The sequence below is a fragment of the Phocoena phocoena genome, chromosome 11, assembly GCF_963924675.1.
Source record: "Phocoena phocoena chromosome 11, mPhoPho1.1, whole genome shotgun sequence".
Classification (NCBI taxonomy): Eukaryota; Metazoa; Chordata; class Mammalia; order Artiodactyla; family Phocoenidae; genus Phocoena; species Phocoena phocoena.
In genome coordinates this window covers 80,416,937-80,428,823 of record NC_089229.1, presented here as the reverse complement: position 1 = coordinate 80,428,823, position 11,887 = coordinate 80,416,937, and the positions used below count along the sequence as shown (strand labels likewise).

General features: G+C 41.0%; 1 protein-coding gene across 1 annotated transcript in view; it reads right to left on the bottom strand.

The window, feature by feature from the left end:
- Positions 1 to 2,821: 2,821 nt before the first annotated feature.
- TM7SF3 (transmembrane 7 superfamily member 3) overlaps positions 2,822 to 11,887 on the bottom strand; it is a 37,627-nt gene continuing 28,561 nt past the window's right edge. Inside the window, exons 8-12 of the mRNA XM_065887566.1 lie at positions 10,844 to 10,924; positions 10,065 to 10,217; positions 7,195 to 7,292; positions 6,220 to 6,382; positions 2,822 to 4,957 (exon numbers count right to left, since the gene is read on the bottom strand). Of these exons, the coding sequence (XP_065743638.1) occupies positions 4,695 to 4,957; positions 6,220 to 6,382; positions 7,195 to 7,292; positions 10,065 to 10,217; positions 10,844 to 10,924 (758 nt within the window). The 3' untranslated portion in view covers positions 2,822 to 4,694. The remainder of the gene's footprint in view (positions 4,958 to 6,219; positions 6,383 to 7,194; positions 7,293 to 10,064; positions 10,218 to 10,843; positions 10,925 to 11,887) is intronic.

Sequence of the window (11,887 nt, the reverse complement as noted above, 5' to 3'; positions counted from 1 at the left end):
ATTGTATTATAAACTTCAAAGTTGCTAATAAACTAAATCTTAACTGTTCTCACCACAAAAAAAGAAATAATAATGTGACATGATAAGACATGTTAGTTAATGCTGTGATGATAATCATAATATATAAATGTATTAAATCAACACGTTGTACACCTTCAACTTATAGAATGTTGATATTTCAGTTACTACTCGATTTTAAAGAAAACAAAACAAAACCTGACAATGTCCTGGTCTGGATCAACTGCTCAAAATGTCTAAAGCTGAGAATAGGAGAGCTGATTCCCACCAAGCACCAAAATGAAGGGCTATAATGACTGGTGGGCATACAAGTGAGACTCCACTGGGGCACCTCCCAAGTGAGAAGGGAAGGCCTCCAGGCTTTTGTTGGTGCTTTTCCTCCACTACATGGAATGCACTGAGCCTCCTTCTGGTCCTGCTCTTCCTCCAAATCTCCACTTAAATGTCACTTCCTGGGCTTCCCTGGTGGCGCAGTGGTTGAGAGTCCGCCTGCCGATGCAGGGGACACGGGTTCGTGCCCCGGTCCGGGAAGATCCCACATGCCGCGGAGCGGCTGGGCCCGTGAGCCATGGCCGCTGAGCCTGCGTGTCCGGAGCCTGTGCTCTGCAACGGGAGAGGCCACAGCAGGGAGAGGCCCACGTACCGCAAAAAAAAAAAAAGTCACTTCCTCAAGGAATTCTTCCCTGGCATCTCAGATTCCACCCCCAATTCCATTGTAGATTTTCATTGCATATTGTTACTTCTTCTGTAACTATTTTAGTATCTGTCTCACTTATCACACTCTAAGCCCTGAAGCAGGGGCCAGGCCTGTATTGTTTGTCATCTTCTTCTAGGCCCCAAGGCAATGCCTGGCATTTAGGAACTCAACAAAATATTGAGTGAATGGGTGAAGGTGAGATCGAAATCAGACTATTATCATTCACTGTATTACGGTTATTACGATTCTGCCCCTGGTGCTGATGTAGCTTCATACAGAACTGCCAGCCTCCCCCGTGTAATGATTATGGGGTAGTCCCTGGTAAGCCCAAGTTTCCACTAAACTTGAGCCCCTCTTTACCTCAATTTCATAAAGAGTGGTCCTTGCAAACGTAGTGGCCAAAGTACCCAGGTGTCTTTCAATCAACCATCAGGATAAAAGGACTTGTAAGTGTACTAGTCTGCTAGGGCCGCCATAACAAAATACCGCAGACTGGGTGGCTTAACAACAGAATCTTTCTCACAGTTCTGGAGGCTGGAAGTCCAAGATCAAGGCTGATTTCTTCTGAGGCCTCTCTCCTCTGCTGGCAGATGGCCACCTTCTCACTGTGTCCTCACATGTACTTTGCCCCAGGGTCTCTGTATGTTCTAATCTTTTTGTAAAGACACCAGTGAGATTAGATAAGGGCTCACCCTAATGGCCTCATTTTAACTTAATTATCTCTTTAATAAAGCCCTCTCTCCAAATATAGTCACATATTGAAGTACTGGGAGGTGAGGGCTTCAACGTATGAATTGGGAGGGGGGAACACAACTCAGCTCATATCAAAAAGGAAAACACAGGTAGCCTCCCTCCCAAGAAGGGCTGTAGCACAATGGGAAAGCCTCCACCCAGTTCTCAGGAGATTAGCCAAGAATTCTGGGGTTTTAATGAAGGTTAATAACAGGTATCAAGTACATCACCAAGGAGTCAACTTTATACCAAAAAATTCTTTACAAATGCTGCTGTGGTGAAATACTTAGGGATATTGGAAATTTTAAGTGTCTATCATGTACTTTGTAATGAACAGGAAATGGTCCACGACCACAGAGAATTAACTTGGAAAAACATGTTTTCACTGTGTAAAATTAATCACTCCCCAAAAGTAGAGATCATGGCAATATTAGGAGCATAGGAGCTTCCTACCAATTCACGAGCAGAAAACTGAAAATAATCAATGAATTACATTTTCATTATGACAGAGTATAAAGCACACTTGGATAGGGAGTTCTCAAATTTTGGTCTGGGCACTATTATTTGATAACTGTGACTTCATATAATTTACTCCTTGGTTAAGAATTTCCTCAGGTATAAAATAACATGATAACATGTTAAGATCAGCTAACATTATCTCTGAAGTTCACTCCTGGTCTAATATTCTAGCAATTTCTTTGTTAGAATCAGTTTTCTATCCCAATTTATATAGAACTCAACTGGTCTATAGCACCAGTTAGCTGCTGTGGTTTGGCAACCTAGTAGCTAATCTACAATAGGCTAATCAGAACCAAAACATTTAAATAGTAGAGCCAAGTTTCCAGCAACACTATTTTTCTTGTTTGACACAACTGAAGTACTAAAGACACCAACACAAACTAATGCATTAAAGACATCAGCTTTCCTTTTAACAAAAGATATAACTTTTTTTTTTTTTTTTGCGGTACGCTGGCCTCCCACTGTTGTGGCCTCTCCCGTTGCGGAGCACAGGCTCCGGACGCGCAGGCTCAGCGGCCATGGCTCACGGGCCCAGCCGCTCTGCGGCATGTGGGATCTTCCCGGACTGGGGCACGAACCCGCGTCCCCTGCATCGGCAGGCGGACTCTCAACCGCTGCGCCACCAGGGAAGTCCCAAAGGATATAACTTTTAACACATTATCCCATATTTTGTTCATTTCCTATCATTCCATTTATATTTAAACTGATTTTTTAATAAAGAATTGTTGTCCAGATTAAATAATTTTGTTTTTATAGCTGTGAAACCATCCTCTCATGTCTTGTTACTTTGGTACAAAAATACAGTTGGTAAAAAATTTTATAGGAATTTTATAATAATGAGACTTCTTAGCATTTTTTCAAAATAGGTATTTATTATTAAAAAATTATACGAACTGACTTATTACTCACAAAAAAAAATTATCATGAAAAATTTTAAACAATATGTCTCCCCCCTCCAAGAAAGTGTGTTTTGTCTTTATACTCTTTACTGTCAGTGCATTTTGATGGTATAGGAAAAAATTCACACATATTCCATATAACTTTGTTAGAATTTACAACAATACAGCAGAATCCAGAATCCCTACAGCGAATTATTAAGAAAACACATTTTTTCTTCAAGTTTAAGTGTTTTTGAAGTTATATAAACAGTGAAGATTACAAAATAAATAGTAAACAGACACCTGTGTATAATTTTTCAATGCAAGAAATGATTAGTCGTACATTTTTTCATTTTGTTTCAACCTTACTGGAACACTTTTAAGAGCAAAAGTTGAAAATTTTCCAGTTACCCGAAACTTCAGAAACCTACTGTCCATTGAAAACCTCTGAAAAGCAGCATCGTTTAAACAGCGGTTAACTTACAAATGGGAATGCAACAACCACAACCGACCTCAAGGCCACTCAGGCACGTCAGAGTCCCCAGCTCTAAATGCAAGGCAGAACCTCCTCGGCAGAGGCTCTGACAGTTGAAAGGCCGTGAGGAGAAGGGATGCAGCCCAGGGCATCGGGCGCTTTCTCTTAGTGGAACAAAGTCAAAACTGAAGGGACTCTCCTTACAGAGTCCAAGTCACTGAAAGCAGCTCTATTAAACACCTGAGTCCTTTCTGACGCCCTCCTCAGCGCTTTACAACACAGACAGGACAAACAAAGGCTTCATGCACAGATTTTCTGAAACTGTGCCAATGCTCTAACAACTAGTTTAGCAGAAAGAACTACAAAATGCAAATTTTTTAAAGGTTTCCCTATTAATGGGATTATGGATGAAGCTAGGAGCCAATCTGTCTCCTAAAAATAAAACAATTCATACGCCATCGAATGCAGTTTCAATTAGAGATCAGCTGTCAACACTATTTTAAAAGGTCTTGAAAGAAAAACAAAAAGGCCATTTTTTAATCTGGAATATAAATAAATCATCCACATAAAAGCTCTATTATCTATATAAATGGAGCTACTTTCAAATAATTGGAATAATTTAGCTATTTAAAATACCATTTTAAGCAATAAAAAGCAAAGACGAGGGGTACCTACTGAACTATATACTTAAAAAATGATCGACACAGTAAATATGTATTTTACCATAAACAAAAGAAGGGTACTTTTTGATAATATATAATACTAAGAAAGATGCAACTACGTAATCAGACTGCTATTAGTAAGAAGATAAGTTAGTTTTCCCTGTTTTGTACTCTGAAGTTCAAAGGCCCAGTTTCAAATTCCCAAAGCTCCAAACACAGTGACAAATAAAAGTTCAATCCAACCCTTAAATTAAACCACTCTCCGTGCCCTGGCCCCCGAGTTTGGACAGACTCAGGTGACAGAATTGTTCAAGGTGTTATTAAAAAAAAAACAAAACCACCAGGGCTTTACAAGAGAACCACTGTTTTCAAGTTCCTTTTTTTTTTTTAAGTGTATCTATTTAATGGAATAAGTTGACATATATTTATAAACCAAAAGGTAATTCCTTACGTATTTTATAATAAGGAAGAACCTCCCTACCACCAACTTTTTGGCCATCTTTCTCCCTCTCACTTAGAATTACTGTCATCTCCCTGGTATACCCTTACCCTGTATCAATAAGGAGACCACAATACTGTACAAAGCACGGACACAGAAGCTGGTTTCTTAGCAGACTTGCCCCAGAGACTGCTGAAGCAGCAAGGCAACAACACCCAATCTGAGGCGGTACCTGGGTTGTACTTCAAGATTGCACTGACCAAGCCCTCCGCATCTACAGAAGCAGGGGCGTTCTTTCACCGGCTGGCTGTTCCTTCTGAAAGAGCTCTTTGATCTGGGCTAATCGGCCGTAGAGCCTCTCTCTCAGTGGAGGGATGTGGTAGCTGGGGTCCAGGATGTTTGTCACTCTGCGCTCACGCTCTCGCTTCCATAACTTGTATGGGTGGGGAGGGAAAAACGGTTGCCCTCTTTCTCTTCGAATCTGTAACGTAATTCCACTTACAGCCAGCATGCCCCATACTGCCAGGATAATAAAGTCTAAAGAATGGTAGAGAAGCACAGTTTGAACTCTTGTATTTTAAAACCTAACACAGATCGAAGACAACATTTCATAGCCTCAATCTGTATCATCTTTTCTCAGTTAATATTAGACTTTCTGGTAAGTTTGTCCAAACATACGTGTATTTCCTCACCAGCCAAGGAATAAGTGAGGAAGCTATGGTCTTACATTTTAAAATAGGAGTTTCCAATTACCGGCATCTGAAAGTCCAGACAGGTTGTAAAGGAATCAGTTGTTTGGATCCTTGGCATTCCAGTATTTTATGACTAGTGCCCGCAGACACAGCTGTTTGTTGTTTGCTGTGTTTCTCCAGAGGTGGGGGGGGGAAGGCAGTGATCTCACAAATGTACATCATTGGAATGTCATGATGCTCTTTTTTGCCATCCCACCCTATATGGGACCCCACCCCACTCATGTAGAATGGATACAGAAGTGCATGAAAAGATTCAACAAATTGTACTGAGCTTCTAGCGGAAGACTTGGCAAAATACTGTCAAACTTCCAAGACATGTGGATTTCAAGGTCTTTACCATCAACCTCTTAAAGAATAAGGGCAGGTTCAGGATAGCAGAGGGAAAGATGTGCCCTTAAATATTCATAACAATCATGCTTATATATCTTCAACTCTAAGACCTGCTTTTCCATTCTCGCTATTCTAACATTTCTGAAACCAACATATCTTATAATCTTTGTGAACGTTTAATTTGGTAGTCATTTTTTTCAAAAAGTTAATGGAAAATCTTTAATGGGTAGACTCTTACAATTGAGGAAAAATACAGCTACTGATTGAAAACCACTTTCACTTTGATTAGCAAATTACGTGCTTCTTTATAGGAGGAAAACAAGGGAATAGCTTAAAAATATCAGGTTGTCATTCTCACCCCTCACCCCACCCCAACTCATAAGGTGCCAAACAGCTTTATTCTCAGCATTTTTCTTACAACTGGGAATTGACCAGATAAACCTTTGTAATCCTGGCTTAGAAATTTCTTAATAAAGTTCATTCACTAGATTTTTAGAAGTATGGCTTTCAGCCACCTTACAAATTTAAATTCTTCATTCCTATGATCATAAGTTATTAACACAGGGCTCTTATAGCATTTGGATGGTGTGAATTTCCACCTTTTGTCCAGTTAACCTTCTTTCAATCTTTCAATCTGGTTACCAAGAGTTCTTGTTAGCACAGGTGGGCCAGTATTCCTATCTGACTATCACTTGGTTCTTGGATTTAGAGTCTTACCATTCGTTTGAAAAGGCACATTTATGAAAGCTCTGCGGAAATCCACGTGGAGCACTCTCTTCAGTACGTTCAAAGTGATGTAGGAAAGGCTTGTGTACAAGTAACTGTCAACAGCCAAGACCACCGAATAGGAGCCAATGAATCCACAACTCAGTATGTTCAGCTGTGGAAGAGCAGAAGCGTTTAGGCGGCACCTCTGGTAGAACAATAATAGTTTTTAACTTTGATCACTGGCCTCAATCCCAGGGAATCACTTCTCCCTCAGAGCATGTGAAGAGAGACCAAGGCTTACAGCTGAATAAAGGTTACCTGAAAATATAAACTGAAAACAATCTTCAACACCTACAGTTGGTAAAACAGTTTCCCTCATCATAGAAAGTATCTTCCCTGTGAAAGAACTTCAACAATAAATTCTAATTAGATTAAGAACCATTCTTCTGGAGAGACGGCTGAAATGAACAATCCGGCAGATTATTGCATTACTGTAAGCCCTACCTTCTCTGCTTCTGCTGTTAAAAGAGGGATGACCTGCACCACTTGATGGAAAAAACATCGTAACTAGGTAATGGTAACTAGAACTTCTCTTGCTTTCATAGTAACAAGGCTATTTAAAAGTCAATCATCTGGGCTTCCCTGGTGGCACAGTGGTTCAGAGTCCGCCTGCCCACGCAGGGGACACGGGTTCGTGCCCCAGTCCGGGAAGATCCCACATGCCGCAGAGCGGCTGGGCCCGTAAGCCATGGCCGCTGAGCCTGCGCGTCCGGAGCCTGTGCGTCCGGAGCCTGTGCTCCACAACGGGAGAGGCCACAACAGTGAGAGGCCCGCGTACCGCAAAAAAAAAAAAAAAAAAAAAAAAAAAAAAAAAAATCAATCATCTGATACAGATAATCAGACAGCTCTCTCTGGATAATAAAAATGCAAAACAACTGAAGGCCCAGGACAATAGGATGAATAAACTGACCGGATGACACTTACTATTCTTAGGCAGCCCATGAAAACCACTGGAATGAGAATAGCTATACAAGAGAAGGTCACCCAGAACACTGAGTCATCACGGAAAATCTTTAGGTTTCCTGGAAAAGCAAAAAGAAATCAAGAGTAAACAACAGGTTCACCAAGTTAAATTTCATTTTCTCAACGTGTGAACATAGACGCACATCGAAGATTTAATTTAACAACCAGGGAATATGTCAGCAATTAGATATGAACTGACTTTTTTCATTTAACTGTCAATACAATCCCCTTTGAAGGGAGTGTCCTAAGAAGGTAGAGGGGTGGGAGGAAAATCAAGCAGGTAAATGCTCTGCATTTATTACCAGGATAATTTAGAAGAGGCTGGACTAGTCCAAGCTCTTCCATTTACCAGCTGTGATGCTGGGCCTCAGTTTCCTAACCCATAAGATGAGATGGTTGAACTACTTCATTCCCAAGCTTCAAATCGTCCCTTCTAGCTACAAATTTCTATGATTCCATGATTTTGTACTGCAAAGTAAAAAATATAAGTGGCATTCAGAGTTAACCATATGAACTCCCATATAAACAGCAAAATCGATTTAATAGGGTTTTATATATATATATATATATATATATATATGAGTTTGCACCCACTCTTATTAAGGAGACACTCACCCTAAATGTCCTTAAGCAATGAGATAGTTCATACATTAACTACCAAAAATAAGATAGTTCAATACATCAACTATAAACAATTCTAACCCATCATCCCTCCATCCTCTAAGCATTAACAGAAAGGGAGGAAGCTCATTAAGTAGTATTTGATTTAGCACTTCTAGAGTAGAGCTCTGAATCTGCATTTTCCACAGACATCCCTGGGAACCTGTCATTTAGTCAAATCTAAACAATGCTACTTTCCAGGTAGATAAAAAGCTACCTGCGGGGGGCGGGGGTGGGGGTGGGGGTGGGGGGCGGGGGTGGGGGTGGGGGTGGGGGGCAGGCTGTGGAAATGAACTCGGCTATAGGTTTGCTAAAATCAGGTCAAAGGGCCTTGGAATGGTCAGTAAACACACAGGTCACCAATTCTCTCTGATCTTGAAAAAAAAAATCTTTAGAGAGCCAACTGCACTCAATATCCTGTGTTCTCAAGAACTGACAGCCTCAAGAGACAGGCATTCTTTTTTTTTTTGAGACAGCTATTCTTATATCTAACATTTTCATCACCTTTAATCTGATATTATTATATAAGAACTAAACATTGTCACAAAAAGGAAATAGCCTAATACTTTTTGTGTGTGTGTGTGTGTGGTACGCGGGCCTCTCACTGCTGTGGCCTCTCCCGCTGTGGAGCACAGGCTCCGGACACGCAGGCTCAGCGGCCATGGCTCACGGGCCTAGCCGCTCCGCGGCATGTGCGATCCTCCTGGACCGGGGCACCAACCCGTGTCCCCTGCATCGGCAGGCGGACTCTCAACCACTGCGCCACCAGGGAAGCCCGCCTAATACTTTTGAATGTAGATACTCCCTTTTTTTTCTTAATTGAACTATAGTTGATTTACAATGTTGTGTTAGTTTCAGGTGTATAGCAAAAGTGATTCAGTTATACACACACACATACACATATATATATTCTTTTTTGGATTCTTTTCCATTATAGGTTATTACAAGATATTGAATATAGTTCCCATGGTATATAGTAGGGCCTTGTTGTTTATCTATTTTAAATATAGTAGTGGGTAGATACTCCTTTTTTTTGCATTTTTGACAACAAACAAGAAATGTTAAGTTATTGTACAACTGCAAAGTGAAGGGAAACAGAATGGGGCCCCAAAATGTGCCCCTTTGGCATGAGCTGAAAGGCAATCAAGACCCAGCAGATTCAGAAAAACTTTTCTTTCCCTTAACTGCCTAAAAGAATTTAGATCAGGGGCCTGGCCCAGAACGAAAGCAATTACCAGAGATAACTTTTTATCTGAAAGACTTACCTGCATGGCAAACATCTGCTCTTCTTGTTATGTTCCTGTAAACTGCCCTCCTCCCCTTTGAAGCCCCAGACTCCATTCCATTTCTTAGCTCGGGATGGCAGATAAGCCTCAACTGCTTGACTGCCTTTGAGGCTTATATTTTTATGGGACTCCAGTGGCACGAAATTAAATCTGTTTTTCTCCTATTGATCTGTCTTATGTCAATTTAATTATTAGAGCAGCCAAAGAACCTAGAAGGGTAGAAGGAAAATTTTTCCTCCCCTACAAAAGGAAGTTAACTTACAAGCTAACTAGATTTTAAAAATTGATAGAAATTGAATAACTTAAAAAAATCCCCAGAACCATCCCTTTGCTACTGTCCTAGGATGACTACGAGTAGGTACTTTGGGAATACTCGGGGTTTGGCAAAGGGTGGGAGCAGAGGTTAGGGGTAAAGAGAAGACGGGGGACAAAGCACCAGCTTCCTCAGCTCAGCTGCCATCAGAGCAGCACCACGTTTATCTGTGGGGTGTATCAGGCTTCTGCTTAAAATTCACTTGAAGAAAGAGTTCCAGGGTTTAACAAATGAAAAACGGAAACCACTATTCTGCCATATATAAAGAATCCCCTTTACCTCCCTTAATTTCAACTAACAGAAACACACACCCACACTGCCCTTATCATGACAAATAGATACAAAGCTACCTCCAAAAACATTCTAGAATTATCTATACAGAGCGCCTTTGAGGAGAGAGGGATTCTTACTGGTACTGACCCTCCCCAAAGTGCCACATTATCAGTGCAAATTTCCAGAACTCTAAGGAGAGGCCCCAAATCCCTGACGAGGGGATATGTGTACTAGAGAGCTGAAGTGAACTCTTTAAACAGTGAACTGAACACGCATGACGTGAGTTACACATCTCCTACCCAGTGGAGTGAAGAAAGTCACTGATGAGACGAGGAACCCCAGCACTAGTCCAACACACAGCATACAGAGCACGAGGATTCCAAATCGCCACCAAGCAGCTACCAAGAAAATCCCACCGACACTTCCGGCAATGGCTGTCAGAACGAGGCGGACTGCACAGGGAGAGAGGATGAACAGTTAGATCAGAGGAAGCTTTTCCAACCGCACCCTTAGACACACTATACCATTACCAGAGCCAGCCTAGCCTCTCTCTGGGTCAGGCACCGAAGGTGCAGTGAAACCGGCATGGGGAGGCCCTCTCTAGGGAGGGCCCGGTCTGAGGCTGGAAACCAGCCGGGGAGCTAAACCTCCAAGGACTAGTGACAGGCCTGGCTTCGTACAACCTATAACTGGGGCAGAGGAAGGAGGGGTGACAAGCATTCTGTTCAATGTGACAAGGAAGGAGGGGCTGTGTTTGTTTTAAGGTAAAGAAAATCCTAACACTCTGATTGCTGTAAAGGTCATATGGTCAATATACCACACAGCTGGAACACAGGTTTATAATCAATATGGCCCTTCGTTTCCCTCAGTACCAAGGAATTCACCATGTAGATTAAAAACCCGGGAGAGATGGTCTGAGGAGTAGTTTAGAAAAGATGTGTAGAGCACAGGTGGCCAGTTATTTTACACACATAAGAGGATATCACACACAATACTGGTCAAACTGTAGAAGGAAAGGTGGGTGTAAACGGTGCCTTCCTTTTTGAACACTCAGTCAAACTATATTATTTTCACTTACCATCATACTTAATAGGCGTCAGTCTTGTAATCAGTATATAAAAGAAGAATCCCATGAAGATAAAGCCTATAAAGAATAGTTCTAGTAGCAAACGACCAAGGAAGGAAAAAAAACAAAAGCTACAGTTAGTAAATGCAATTTAAATGTCTAATCTACAAATACATGCTTCAGTTCCCAGAATTTACACATGAGGGCATTCAGAGAAGAGAAATAATTATCTAAAAGGCAGGAAAGATTCAGAAGTCATTGGGAGTAAATATTATCATTAAATGGGTACAAATTCAAGTATTAACTATTGGATACATCTTCTTGTATATAGGTCAATTTCAATTGGTCAGCTAATTGTTAATTTCATAGCTCATTTTAATGTATTTATACTTCCTACTTAAAACAAAAATAGTACTTCTGTCATTGTGTCTGATCTGAAATTACAGATTAGATTTCAATTCATTACATGAGCAAGAATACAATTTGAAAGGTTAAAAAAAAAATATTCCAAAGCAAAATGTGACTTTTATGTCTTCTTTTAAGTCATCCTTTCCTGTTTAGGATGAACATCAACCATTGTCTTTATCTATAAAAAACCTAGTAATATCTTTGGGACCTTGCATACAGCTTAACAATTAAATTCTGTATTATAGAATCATTCTACACTTTGAGAAATTAAATATTCTTCACAATATTCTCTTCTCAATCAACAAAAAGAGTAGAGTAATGGAGGGAAAGGAGTTGCTGCTTCAAATAATTTATTAAAGCAAGTTTGAAGAGTTTTATAAGATCAAGATTATGTTTACTCTCCCCTTGATGCTCATTATACTGCCTGTTAATGAATTATATAAGGATTTTTTTTTTTTTTAGTAACTGCAAACATTATATAAAAGTCAGCCCAGGGCTTCCCTGGTGACGTAGTGGTTGAGAGTCCGCCTGCCGACGCGGGGGACACGGGTTCGTGCCCCGGTCTGGGAAGATCCCACATGCCGCGGAGCGGGTGGGCCTGTGAGCCACGGCCGCTGGGCCTGCGCGTCCGGAGCCTCCGCAGCGGGA